Source organism: Pristis pectinata, chromosome 11 (assembly GCF_009764475.1).
Source record: "Pristis pectinata isolate sPriPec2 chromosome 11, sPriPec2.1.pri, whole genome shotgun sequence".
Classification (NCBI taxonomy): Eukaryota; Metazoa; Chordata; class Chondrichthyes; order Rhinopristiformes; family Pristidae; genus Pristis; species Pristis pectinata.
Window position 1 is genome coordinate 34,479,972 of NC_067415.1, and position 14,533 is coordinate 34,494,504.

At 39.7% G+C, this 14,533-nt stretch overlaps 1 protein-coding gene across 4 annotated transcripts in view; it reads left to right on the forward strand.

Moving 5' to 3' along the window:
* pdgfd (platelet derived growth factor d) overlaps window positions 1–14,533 on the forward strand; it is a 100,696-nt gene that overhangs the window by 44,607 nt on the left and 41,556 nt on the right. For 2 of the 4 annotated variants that reach the window (XM_052026089.1, XM_052026092.1), the window contains exon 2: window positions 11,125–11,329. In XM_052026089.1, the coding sequence (XP_051882049.1) occupies window positions 11,125–11,329 (205 nt within the window). The remainder of the gene's footprint in view (window positions 1–11,124; window positions 11,330–14,533) is intronic. The other 2 variants (XM_052026090.1, XM_052026093.1) reach the window with 1 other exon arrangement.

Consider the following 14,533-nt stretch of genomic DNA (forward strand, 5'->3'; position numbering starts at 1 on the left):
TTCATTGCTTTCCTAAATCGCTGAAGCTTCCAATCCATTACAGTGCAGCTGGTGCATAATCCAGCAACACAGCATGCAGGTCTTTGCCTGCTTTCCTGACAATCCCCGTGATGCATTTATCTTGTGCATCCCATTATCTCCTTAATCTTTGCCCCAGCAACTGAGGATCTGACTGCTCTTTTCCCTACCCTCCCAATCTCTATCCTCACTTCTGTACCCAATATCAGGTGAGTCTCCACGATCCCAGACACTGCCACCAGGTGGTCCTGTCAACAGGTAAGGCCCTGGCTAGGCCTGACCCCAGTTTAGGAGAGGCCGGGAATAAAATGAATCAAGTTAGGAATGTGAGCATCAACATAGAGGAGGGAAAGAAAAGACCCCAGGTTGATAAGACTGTAATAATAATAATAATAATAAATGGAAACCTGAGTCATCCTGCCTCTCGTCTACAGATACAACCTCACTCCACACAAATAATTTCAGTCACTGTTTGGTGTAGGGCTAAGTTCACTGATGCTCCTTCCTGGTGTTTGAGTTGACCTAGCCCCGACCTCTGTCCATCCCCGCCCCCCCCCCAAGAACTGTAGGAAAATTGGTGTCCTGGTGTCCTGAATCAAATTCATAAGGAATAGCCAATTTGCCTTTTAGATATGGGACACCTTGTACAATACAGGGCATTTGGAAATTATACCATGCACCAAACTCCACTCATGAAACAGATGATTTTTATTCCTGGCAGCTGTGCTTTCCTACCTGATTGGTCAGCTATAAAACCTGTTAAAAGTTTCATATGCCTCTGACATTCAGGAATGTTAAAAATGATCAAGTATAATACTTAAAGTATTAGAAGAAATGAAACCAATAACTAAAACACTTAAATTACATTGGAACATTGGAAAGCAACGAAACTTTATTAGACCCAATTAATTCAGAAAAATGTGAACTAATTGGGTTTAATAATTGGGGTCCTTCACAGCCCTTCTCCATTCAAATGAATAGAATTGCTGTTCCTACACCAGGTCTAACCAGACAGAGGTTTTCCAGCTGAAGTTCCCAATGTGATTGCTGGAGAATTGTCACAGCGTGGTATTCCATGAACATTTGCCTATGCATTTTTGGGAATACAAACCAAGTAGCAGTTGTAGAGAAATGCAAAAAGTTTCACACAGAATTTCCTTGTAAAATTCAGGTCTATACTCCTTTGTAAGATAAAGAAAAGATATTGATTTTTGAGGATTTCCAGCATTTTACACTTGCATCACTGTGTGGATTAAGAATTGGCTTGCATGTAGAAAGCAGAGGGTTGTGGTGGAAGGAGTGCCCTCGGATTGGAAGGCAGTGACTAGTGGTGTCCCGCAGGGATCAGTTCTGGGACCTCTACTTTTTGTGATATTTATAGATGACTTAGATGAGAGGGTGGAGGGCTGGGTTAGTAAGTTTGCGGATGACACTAAGATAGGCGGTATTGTGGATAGTGTGGAGGGCTGTCGGAGCTTACAGAGGGATATTGATAGGATGCACAGCTGGGCTGACAAGTGGCAGATGGAGTTCAATCCGGAGAAGTGTGAGGTGGTACACTTTGGAAGGACAAACTCCAGGGCAGAGTACTGGGTAAATGGCAAGGTACTTGGCAGTGTGGAGGAGCAGAGGGATCTGGGGGTTCATATTCACAGTTCATTGAAAGTTGCCTCACAGGTGGAAAGAGCAGTTAAGAAGGCCAATGGGATGTTGGCTTTCATAAGTCGCGGGATTGAGTTTAAGAGCCGCAAGGTGATGATGCAGCTTTACAAAACTCTAGTTAGGCCACATTTAGAGTACTGTGTTCAGTTCTGGTCGCCTCATTATAGGAAGGATGTGGAGGCATTGGAGAGGGTGCAGAGGAGATTTACCAGGATGCTGCCTGGATTGGAGAGTATTGAATATGAGGAGAGGCTTAAGGTGCTAGGGCTTTATTCACTGGAAAGGAGGAGGATGAGAGGAGACATGATAGAGGTATATAAAATATTGAGAGGAATAGATAGAGTAGACAGTCAGCGCCTCCTTTCCAGGGCACCAATGCTCAAGACAAGAGGTCATGGCTTTAAGGTTATGGGTGGGAGGTTCAGGGGAGATGTCAGAGGGAGGTTTTTCACCCAAAGAGTGGTTGGTGCATGGAATGCATTGCCTGGGGTGGTGTTGGAGGCAGATACATTGAACAGGTTCAAGAGCTTGTTGGATAGGCATATGGAGGAACATGAGATAGAGGGATATGCGGGAGGAAGGGGTTAGGTAGTGTGAGGGTGGTCTGATGGACGGCACAACATGGTGGGCCAAAGGGCCTGTTTTGTGCTGTATGGTTCTATGGTTCTATGGTTCTATGGAATGTAAAAAGGCCTGACTACATACCCTTGTTGGAAAGTTCAAGGCCTGATTGAATCCATTGGAAGTATATAATTATAGTCAATATTTACCCTCCCTCACCTGAATTATTCCAGGTTGTCCTATTTCTTTTCTGATGTGTTAGTCACTTTAGAACGAGAGAGGTTCCAGGAAGCCATTCTGCCCAGTGTTAGTGCTAGCTCTTTACTAAATCTGTCCAAAACTAATTCCAGTGACTCAGCCATTCACTACAGTTCTGTGTCATAGCCCACTTCAAGTATTTGTCCTGCCTTCCAGATTCACCTGAACCTTTCTCTGGGGCAAAACATGACTTCCTCCAACAATCCCCACACTAACAACGTTCTCTGAACCTCGTTTAGAGACAGATTTTATTGATAATCTTATTATTACCTTCCCGAAAAAATATTTCTCCCTCACATTTTTAAATGTCAGACACTTCACTTATACTTCCTCTGCTCCAGTGAAAAGAGTCCAACATCTCAGGTGTCTCCTCATAAACTTCATCTCAAGTGTTGGATTGTTGGAATCATCCTGATAAATCTTTCAAATTCATGACTTCTCTTTGCCAATTACAGCAGATTAATGATTCAATCCAATTTAGGCATTCCCAGATACTCAAACAAGCCCATTTGACAATTGCAATAGATTTGATTGTTACCCGTAGCCAACTTCCATAAAGGGGGCAAATGCAGGCAACTGCGACAAGCTCAGGTAGACAGCTCAGTCAGCATGGATGGATTGGGCTAAAGAACTGTGATTATCTCAACTCCTTCTGAGGGTCTTTGATCTAAAGCGTTAGCTCTGTGTCTCCTCCAACAGATGCAGCCTGACCCGCTGAGTATTTCCAGTATTTTCTGTTGTCCAGCATCTGCAGTTTCCATGCTGTATAACTCTATTACTCTCTGACTCTAAAAGGCAGAATCGATTCATTCTCGATTTTCAGTAGTTTCTGGTATCTCCTGATTTATGGACCCTCACTGATCTGATTGCTGCCTCTCAGGTGGGTTTCATTTTGCAGGCCCTCCTTTCCATGGGGAGCATTTAACCCTGCTCTCCAGGCTATACACTCTGAACTGTTGATCTTGATCTATAAAGCTCATTCGACAGTCTCAACAAGGACTCTCAAGCAGCACTGAGAGGCACTTCCAGTACTGCACTGCTGTGATAGCCTGGATTTTTGGACAAACTTCTGGAGGGGACTTGGGGTGATTGGAGGAAGGTATAAGGGGGATGTCAGAAGTAAGTTTGTTACACAGAGAGTGGTGGGTGCATGGAACACACTGCCGGCAGAGGTTGTGGGGGCAGGTACATTAGGGACATTTTAAGAGACTCTTAGATAGCCACATGAATGATAGAGAAATGGGGGGCTATGTGGGAGGGAAGGGTTAGATAGATATTACAGCAGGATAAAATATCGGCACAACATCATGGGCTGAAGGGTCTGTACTGTGCTGTAATGTTCTATGTTCTGTGAACCAGCACCCTTGTGACTCAAAGGTGCATGTGCTACCAACTTAGACTATCCTAATGCTCGTTGTTCTGGCCAGTTATGTAATGCACCTGGGCACTCGCAAAGTGGCTCCTTTACTATTTCTTTTGTCACGTGGTATTACTGCTGCTACTGGTGTCCAGTGTGTACCACTGTGACAATCCAGTTCTAAGCTATCCTGTAAGTTGCATGAGATGCCTGTCTCTGAGCTGGTTCCAAAGACGGTGGTAGCAATTGGCACAATGCCTTTGTCCTCAAGTTCTCCAGTGGAGAATAGGGAAGACCTTGGGGTAGGTGGGGGAAGCATTATGGCTCTTCCTTTTCTTCCACTTCCCTTAGGCAGCAGGCTAGATCTCACTTGTGGAGGCCTGGAGGTTTTTGAGTACAATGAATACGCTCTGTGACAGTTTATGGAGGACCTCAGCAAGGATAGATTTTGGCATCAGGTTTGGGCATGAATAGAATGTGCCTGCTTGGAAGATAGATGAAGTATAATGCTGGTGGTGGTGTGGCTGTTGTGAGTACTTGTGTTGAGTTGTGTTTTTTGATTGTTGGAGCCATGCTCTGGGAGCAAAGAATCCATGAATCTTCTTCCTCGACCCCTAGACCATCCTGACACCTGCTGTTATCTGTGAGCTTGTACATTCCATACCTTAGCAAAAAGGCCTATATGAAGCCTACATATGCCACTCCACAATATTATTCTTAAATCATTGCTTGAGTGTGCAACTTGAAGATGTCCATTTAAGCACCTCCAGGTACATTTAATTCCTGGCCACTGCCACCGCCTTGGTCAGAATCCTGATGCAGATGGCTGCTACACCAGCCAATGGCAGAGAAGTGCTTGTAAATGCAAATCAGATGCACATGGGAGCCTGATTTCAATGCTGAAGAACAAGTTACAAGACATAAAAGCTGCACCAGTTTTGAGAAAGTGTGAAGTGATATAGGTTAGGAGGAGGTTCATATGGAGCAAACTCTAATCAGCTGAATGGCCTGTTTCTATGCTGTAAACCATATGCAATTCTTAACCATAAGCCAGGAACCAATCACAAAGGTCATTCAGAAAATGGGCAAAGACAAGCAGCCATGCACATACTGTATGTATCTCTGTTTGTGGTCAGCCTGTGCACTTTTCTTCTGCCTCATCGCCATCATCTTAGTCCCAAGCCACCCACACCATTAAAGACTGGCCTCACAGAATTACCTAAATAAAGTTGCAAAGGGAACCATTTTTTTTTAATCTGCCTGGGTTTTGGTTAATCCCTGCTAGTCACATACCAGATAATAAAACTGGTGGAACTTTCTCAGCCATCGGCCTAACATAACTAATCTAAGAATTGATCCAGATATGGTGCTTTGATAACTTCAGGGCATTCCAAAGTGCTTTACAGTCAATGAAATGCTTTGAAGGGCCCTCCTTTAAATAAAGCCATAGGATTTTTATTCGCAATTGAAATGGAAGACAGGGACTCTGTCTAATATTCATTTGAAGGACTTTACCTCTTCAGCACACCCACAGAGTTGCAACATGGAATTATTTTTGATAATATTTTCAAGTCTCTGAAATCAAGGAGGTTCTCCCTTAGAGGCACAAATGCAACCATTGAGCTAGTGGGGTTGTTCCCGATCTTTCAATTTACTCTGCAGGATACATTTGTTAACTACCTTGCTGCAGTGTGCAGAGTGACATCCAGTACATTGGCCAATCTCCTGAGAATTTGCAGTATTTCCCAGAGAACCCACTGGATATTCTTAGACTGGAGAAGCATATCCTGGAAGCCAATGTGAAGATCATACTGAAGAATTATTCACCTTTTGGAGTCCATTGAAAAAAAATCAGAACTTTTTTTTCTTCCTTGTAATGTGAAGGTTTTGTATTCAAATAGAATGTGTTGGACTCCTTCCAAAGATGATTAGGGTGGTGTCAGAAGAACGTCTTGAGAATGTGATTAAAATTCATTCTAGGTGCTGTCAGAGCATACAAAGGAAAAGGAAATTGATAGAAATAGATCAATTTGGGAAACAGGTTAACCTTCTGAATGATTTTTCTGTTTGAATTCTATTCAAATTGCTGAAAGTGTCATAAATGTGCTTTTATATTCACAAGGTATTATGCCACTCAGTAACACTTATAAAGACTAATGCTACAAAGGTGGAAAAATGAGTTCCATTAGTGTGAAGTACTATCTGTGAATTTCAGACTTGTAACCCAATCTGCAGTGCCAAGGCTAAATTTGAAACATATGATGAACTATAGCTAGAAAAAAATACTTTTCGTGATGTTTCCGATTTGTATGGGTTTCTGCAGACTAATTCATCTATTCATAATCTTCTATGTTGCTATGGCAATGTTATATTATTTATATCAAGGAAAAAATTCAGTGGAAATAAAAGTAAGCAGAGATGTACTGGTTGCCAACTTGTAATCATTCGTTTTATGATATCGCACAAATTCTAGATATGATTCAGTGCGTTTCATATCCTGGCCAGACCATCTATTGGAGATGTTGAACGCAGATTCTTGCCTCCAACAGAAAAGGTTGAGATAACAGAGAGAGACAATCTGATGGATCTCCTAAAGCTAGCAATCAAGAAATCGCAGCATTATTAGAAACTGATCTTCCCTTGGCATGTGATATAAATAGACTTATTTCAAAAGTAAGGGTGGAGGATGAACTTTAATTGAAAACATAAATCTCTAATTACATTATCAGTCATGGAACGGCAATGTAATGGCTGGTACCAAAGCTATTACTTCATTTTATGTACTTTATAATCAGCAAGTTGTCACTATAATAAAGTTTGTTATAGAACAGCAAAGTATCATTATTAATAAAAATGTTAGTGTTTTAATTACATTAGTATTTTCTATTACATTATGTATGCAATCTAAAATAAATTTTTACTCCTTAATTATTTTTTATTGCTTATTTGTGTAGATAGTTTTAGGATGATTTTATGAGTTTGCAAGGGCGAGTTAGATCCTTGCTGTATATTTGAAATTAAGAGGTTATAGTTGATGCACCACTTTACAATCACTTTGCTGGACTGTAGTGTTAAAAGTGTCAGAAAGAAATAGAGTTTGTCCCAACAGCTTGGCCATGCTTCAGGAGTGATTTCAATTCAGCGATTTAAACAATACCTTACACACACTTGCTTGCTTCTGCATTACTGAAAGGAAGGTTGGAATTTCAAGAGTACATACCTGTTTCAGAACATCCCAAATCACTTCACAGCTAACAAAAAAACCTTTGAAGTGTGGTTACTTCCTACTGTGAAAAACTCAATAGCTCCCACAAAGAACAATGTGATAATGACCAGACACGATGCTTCTTTGCAGATATTGATTGAGGAATGAATATTGGCTAGAATACCTGGAATAACTATACTGCTCTTCAGTGAAACAATCCCACGGCATTTTTCATATCCACCTGAGATAACAGACAGGGCATTTTAACATCTTATCAAAAGAAAGCACTTCTGACAGTAACCCACTCCCTTGGCACTGCACTGGAGTGTCAGCCTAAAATTTTGAGCTATTAGGTGAGACTTGGGTGGAGGCAACAATGCTGGCAAGAGAGCCACAGCCGACAGAACTGCGATCAATGATGAAGACAACTCCCTCCTCAAAAACACATTTCATGTCCAAATAATGGTGTGTTTTCTGGATTTTTTTTCTATGTCTTAAACATATACCAATATAATGATTACATTTTTCAGAAAAGAAAATTGACCAAAACCTTTCTATTTCAATTAAGATTATAGTAAACTTAGAAATGCAAGGGCCAGATACTGAAGCACTCCTCCACCATCTTGTCAACACTGGACAATTCTGGTGTTTATCCCATTGGATTTCCACCTTCCAGAAACTTCAGACTGGCTGAAACTCTGTTGCCTGTATCGTTTCTCACACTGTCTCACTTGCACTTACTCATGGCCTCAATATTCTGCTTTGATCTCCTGGACCCTAGTACCTCAAGTTTAAAGTACTCATTCTTACATTTAAATATCTTCCCCGTTCTTTCCTACCTCTGTGGTTTTATCCAATGCTACAAACCACATCTATTCTGATTCACTTCACTAGTTCTATCTTGTCAAACCAACACTGCTGAAGCTCTCAAACTCATCCAGTTTCTTTTCCTTTCCTACTTTTCTAACTCTTCTAAGATTTTTTAAAACAAGCTTTTCACCCACCCTTCTACTAATTTGGTTTATCATTCAATTTAACCCCATCTTTGGTAGTAAGGGGTGTAGTTTTACATTATTCTGAGCACTTGAATTCACATCGAGAGTTCAGGCTGTCACTATTCTGCAAATTAAGTTTTACTAACATGAGAAATAGAGAACAAATGCAAAATGGTGATCATTACATAATTAATTTCAATTCAAAATTTTAAAAAAGCTAATAAAAATAAGCAAAGATTGCTTTATGGATTAGTTAATGACAGAGCTTTGATTAAATAAAAAATGATTATCAATTGGAGAGATAATGAGGTAGCCATCTACATTAAAATTATCGTGAGAAAATTAATGGTGGATAAATGCTTCAGTGTCTGTTGGCCCTTGCATTTTTAAGCTTACAATAATCTTAATTGAAATAGAAATGTTTTGGTCAGCTTTCTTTTCTGAAAAATGTAATCATTATATTGGTAAATGTTTAAGACATTGAGAAATGTCTTTCTGCAAGCTCTGTGTATTGATGGAGTAGAGAATACTTAGCCACAGAGGGAAGGAGCAGCACATTGACACAGCTAGTAGAACCACTGCCTCACAGTTCCAGAGACTGAGTTTCAATCCTGACCTGGGGTGGTGTCTGTGTGGAGTTTGCATGTTCTCCCAGTGACCGCATGGTTCCTCTGTGTACTTCAGTTTCCTCCCACATCCCAAAGATGTTCAGGATGGGAGGTTAATTCGCCACTGCAAATTGCCCCTAGTGTGTAGGCGAATGGTAGAATCTGGGAAGAGTTAATGAAAACGTGGGAAGAATAAATAAAATTGTATTAATTAAGGATTAGTGTAAGTGGGCATTTGAAGGTCAATGGGCCAAAGGGCCTGTTTCCATGCTGTGTCTCTCTATGACTATGGCATTGAGTAATTATCTGAAGCAGTGAGAAATACCTGACTACAGGAAATCTTATATAAATCTAACACAGTGCTAGCTCAGTGACTGCCCTCTTCACTGTAAACTATGTTGTTAGAGATAATCAGAGTAAAACTTTCTGATCAATCAAAAAAATGAAGAATCTTCACATAAAAATATTATTCTGATTATAGTTTAATGCAGCAGCTATAGCTAGTATTTTTACTTACTTGAAAGTATAGTTAAACCTTAATTCATTCTAGAATTTCAAGTGTGCCTGCAATTAGTTTATTTTTTTCTGCATAACAAAACTTTTAGTTAAGACTTAAATCACAGTCTAGTCATTTTTTCGTATTACCCCACTTGCCAAAGCAGAAGAACGGGCAATGCCACAGAGTAAGCCAAACCAAAGTAGAAAATGTTCTCTGTTCAGTCCAAAATTTCACTTCTTGATTTCTTTACCAGTAAAAATATGTTTGGATACATGACAAACAAAGACTTAATTAAGTGAGTAATTTGATACACTGAGCCAATAAAAAAAGGAACAAAAACAGTGAAAATGCAACATCTGCCTTATCAGTCCCTCTGCCACGTCTGCTCGAACTCTTCCACCCTAACCCTCCTTTCAAAAGTTCCTTAAAAAATATTTTTTCAACTGCTCTTTTGGCCCTATTATCTAATTTGGTCTGACCAAACTAGCTTTCTACTCTTGTCTTTTTTTTCCCTTCAGTGCTACAAGGTATCCTGAAGTATCTTGCTACATGAAACCTAATAAATGCCGGTCCTTGTACCAGGCAGAGTGTTGCTGTTAAGGCTGGATGCCTGGAAGAAAAAAGGACTCCACATTCCAGTGCTTTGATCAGACACTTTGATTAGTTAAAGGAAAAAAAAGGACCAAACTTTTTACCAATGATCTCTCTTATAGCCTCTTTGGAGAAGAAAGAGTCATTGTGATAATACAGCACACAAAAACATCATCACAGCTCACTCAAGGTTGATTATACACATTCCTGAACCATAAATTCAGGGTGATCAGAACAGCCAAATGTAGCCAGAATTTTCATCTAAAACCCTGCCCACTTATTATCCAGATACTTAATCTGTACTTTTTCATCCAGATACTTATTCTGGTTTTACTTTAAATCACTCTTTGCTAATGTAAGCAATCTTGTACTGAGCATGGAAACAAAATCAAGCTGATGGAAACAAATGTATTTTGTGCACTGTCTGGACAGATTCTATCTGAAAGCTGAATCCAGCCAGTATAGTGTTACAGCAATCTGATGTATAAATTGTGAATTGTTTCCATTTTCTAATGCTTTACATCTTCATTGGTGTGGTGCCATATTGCTGCCTCAGCTGATGTATAATAACACAGGTGTTAAAATCAGATTGAACCTGATAACGTGTTTTGCAATTGCATTTCATTATCTTTGTCACTGAAGGATTGATTTCATGGCATGTTAATTGCCTCACTAATTTCACATAAAATTATTAGAAGCATCAGCATTAAAAAAAGTCATTTGTCTTAGAATGCATATGCCCATTCTATTTGTTCAATTACATTGATCTACTCTAATCTCACCTCCCTGCCTTTGTTCCATATTTTTATATTGCTTTTCTAATACTTATGCAATATCCTTCTAAATAACAATCTAGTTTTGTGCCACTGTGCAATTTTTAAGTTTATGAAAACATCAATATATTGAAAGGCACACTGCAAAGGTTATTGTGTAATATTTGTTGTGCCATAACTTGTTCCTGTTATCTAAAATGGCAGATTTTCAGTTACATTTATACAATTGCTTACTACTGGCCTCCTGAACATGGATCAAAGACTATTATGCCATGTTTATGTGTTGTTCTATTTAGCTTATATATAACCAGAACTTAACCATTTCTAATCTCCAAAGACCCACAGTATCTGTATGTTTGTAACTGGACCAATTTCTGATGGTAGCAGCTGCGGATATTACTTCCAATACCTATGCCTAAAAGGCACTGTTAAAATTATTGTCTTGGTTGCAAATGGAGTTTATACATGCAACATTAATTGTCAAAAGTGTTAAATGTTTAAAGATTTATCATTCACTGTTATGCTTGGTGATTTTTTTGCATTGTTCTTCAATAATTAAACAGCCAACTAATTTGTACAAGTTGTGACTACTAACAGAGAGCAATCACCTCACAGCAATTTATCGGAAAGAGGATACAATCAATGTCGTGAATAATGGATATATACAGAGCCCACGATTTCCTCTCAACTATCCAAGGAGCATTCTGTTGACATGGAGGTTGCTGTCTCCTGAAAACACAAGGATACAGTTGGTGTTCGATACCAGTTTTGGACTGGAGGAACCAGAAAATGATATTTGCAGGTAAGCAGGAAGATGGCTAAGTTTTGAGAAACTCTATTCCTATCAGTTTTAAACAGTCTAAGGCAAGGTCTATCCTATGTACAACATTAAGGTCATAATCTTGAACAGTTTTTAAATAAATATCACGTGATAAGTGCTGATGCTTATAGGTCAGTAGGCTTGGGATGAAAATGTATATGAATGCTGTATTGCAAATGTATTTACAGTGTCAAATGCAAACAGATGGTGAAGGATTATAAAATAGAACATAAAACATAGGACAGTACAGCACAGGAGCAGGATCTTTGGCCACAATGTCTATACTGACCCTGATGCCAATTGAATTAATCTCATCTGCCTGCACATGATCTGTATTCCTCTATTCCCTGCTTGTTCATGTGTCTGTCTAAATGCCTCTTAAACCTTGCTATCATATCTGCTTCTACCACCTCCCCTGGTGGCACATTCCAGGCACCTACCACTATCTGTGTAAAAAAACTTGCCTCACACATCTCCTTTAACTTTCCCCCTTTCACATTAAACCCATACCCTCTAGTATTTGACATTTCCACTCTGGGAAAAAGACTCTGAATATGTATCCTATTTATTCATCTCGTAATTATGTATACTTTTGTCAGGTCACCCCTCAGTCTCTGACGCTCCAGAGAAAACCATCCCAGCTTGTCCAATCTCTCCTTATAGCCAATATACTCCAATCCAGGCAACATCCTGGAGAACCTCTTCTGCACCCTTTCCAAAGCTTCCACATCCTTCCTGTAGTGTGGAGACCAGAACTGCACAGAATACTCCAAAGGTAGCCTAACCAAACTTTTGTACAGCTGCAAAATGACTTCCCAAATTTTATGGTCAATCCCAGGCTGATGAAGGCAAGCATGCCTTACACCTTCCTTACCTATCCACTTGTGTTGCCACTTTCAGGGAGTTATGAAAAATTTGCCCAGGTCCCCCGTAAGGATCCTGCCATTTACTGTATACTTTCCTCTTGCATTTGACATCCCAAAATGCATCACCTCATACCTGTCCAGATTAAACTCCATCTGCCATTTCTCTGCCCAAATTTCCAACTTACCTAAATCCTGCTGTATCCTTTGAGAACCCTCTTCACTGTCCATGACTTCATTAATTTTCGTATCATCTGCAAACCTACTAATCAGCCCACCTACATTTTCAACCAAATCATTTATATAAATGTTACAAGAAGCAGAAGCAGAAATTCCAAATCGTATAACACAGGGTGCTCAGTGTTGATGCACTTTCATACAGGTGCCGTAACATATGCGTCAAATGTAAAACTGGTCAGTAAAAATTAATTGTTCCTTTAATATTGTCACCCCTTTAAGGACTGCTTTGTGTAATTAGCTGCTAGCAGATGTTGCAACAGGATTTGATGATGCCAATTTGTTCTATAAGCTGTTTCATGAATACAGTCCCTTTGTTAATAGTCTGGTATCTCAGCAAGTGAATGAGGTAGATTTGGAGACAGCTGTCGACAGGGAAAAGAAGCTCTGAAGCATACCTTTTGCATGCTTTTCCTAATGCACAGACTGTAAGGAGGCAGAATACTCCATTCCCAGGATCATTGTTTCCTGTATTGTTGACAAAAATTTTCTTTCCCAACAGGAAGCTCTCCTTCTATGCACCAGCTATTCATTATGTCTAAATTAATTAGTTTCATGTTTATTTGATTTCTCCCATAAATCAAAGCTAGTTCCATATTAGAATCTGTTACCAGCACAGCTGTGCTACCATTTGTCCAGGAAAAACAATGGATGAACAATACTATTAAAAATATCCAGGGCAGTTAAAGGCACTATCCCTGATGCAGAGTCTCAACCCAAAATGTCGACCATCCCTTTGCCTCTGCAGATGCTGCCTGGTGTGTTGAGTTGCTCCAGCAGCTTGTTTTTTGCTCCAGATTCCAGCATCTGCAGTCTCTTCTGTCTCCAACGGTGCAGTCTGTTGAATGGCATGTTAGTCATCCGTCAATTGGATATACAAGATCCTGTGGCACAATGAGGAAGGCAGTTATCCCCAATGCTTTGGATAATATTTACCCCTCACTCAACGTTACCAAAATGGATTATCTGGTCATTATCACACATCACAAGATATTAGCCACAAGGCTAAGTTGACGTAACTCAGTTTCTTCAACTGTTTTAGTGACCATGAGCTGATGTTTCAGCTGGTGCATTTTGGAAGGCTTAGATTTTTAAGGACTTGTACTCGAAGAGTTTGTAATATTCTATCCAGGTAGAGAAAACAACACTGGGCTTAATCAAAACCAAATTTGATTCTCTGATTGGCAGGGTAATCTTACAGAGTTCAAGCACTGATTGCCCTCTTCTCAACCCCTAGCTCCCAGACACCAGTCCCTCCTATGCAGCATGTTCCAACAAAACAGTCTGGCAACATGTCTCTAAATGAATACATCCTTGGTGAATGGACCACAAAAATTACTTCTTTAGCTAATACTTTAATATGTAATGAAGCTAATCTTGAAAGATTCAAAGCTGGTGTCTGCTCTCCCATGATTTTCATAGTCATTCCAATTGAAGAACAATTGACTAAATTGGCTATGAAGTGCAATTTTGAGTCGTTGTAAATGTGAAATGAATTATCCTAATTATCATCATGAATATCATTGCACTAGTTTTTGTTAAGTAGATCCTTCAACTCCAAAAGCAGTCAGACTAAGAAGATAATTTCTTGTTGCTCTCATAATTGATGTTGCCTTCTAATTTTTATTTTATATTACAGTAATGCAAAGTGAATTTTTTTTCCTTTCATCCATACTGTCAGTATAATGACAATATTTTAAAAAGTCAAAATACCACCACTGTAGAGTGATTAACTGGTTAGAACCACATACCAGAGAAAATAATTTGTCTCTCACCAGTATGTTGATGTTGATTAACTGGTGAGAGACAAATTATTTTCTCTGGTATGTGAATTCAGAATAGATTGGGTAGGGAGAAGGAGGCTAGAGTGGCGAAAGTGTGGGAGAGTGGGATAAGGTGTTGTTCCTCAAGCTTGCATTGGGCCTCATTGTAACAGTGCAGGAGGCCACAAACTGATAGGTCAGAGTGGGAGTGGGATGGACAATTAAAATGGTAGGCAACAGAAAGCCCAGGGTCGCCCCTGTGGACTGAACGCAGGTGTTCCCCAAAGCGTCACCCAAGCTGTGTTTGGTTTCTCCATTGTAGA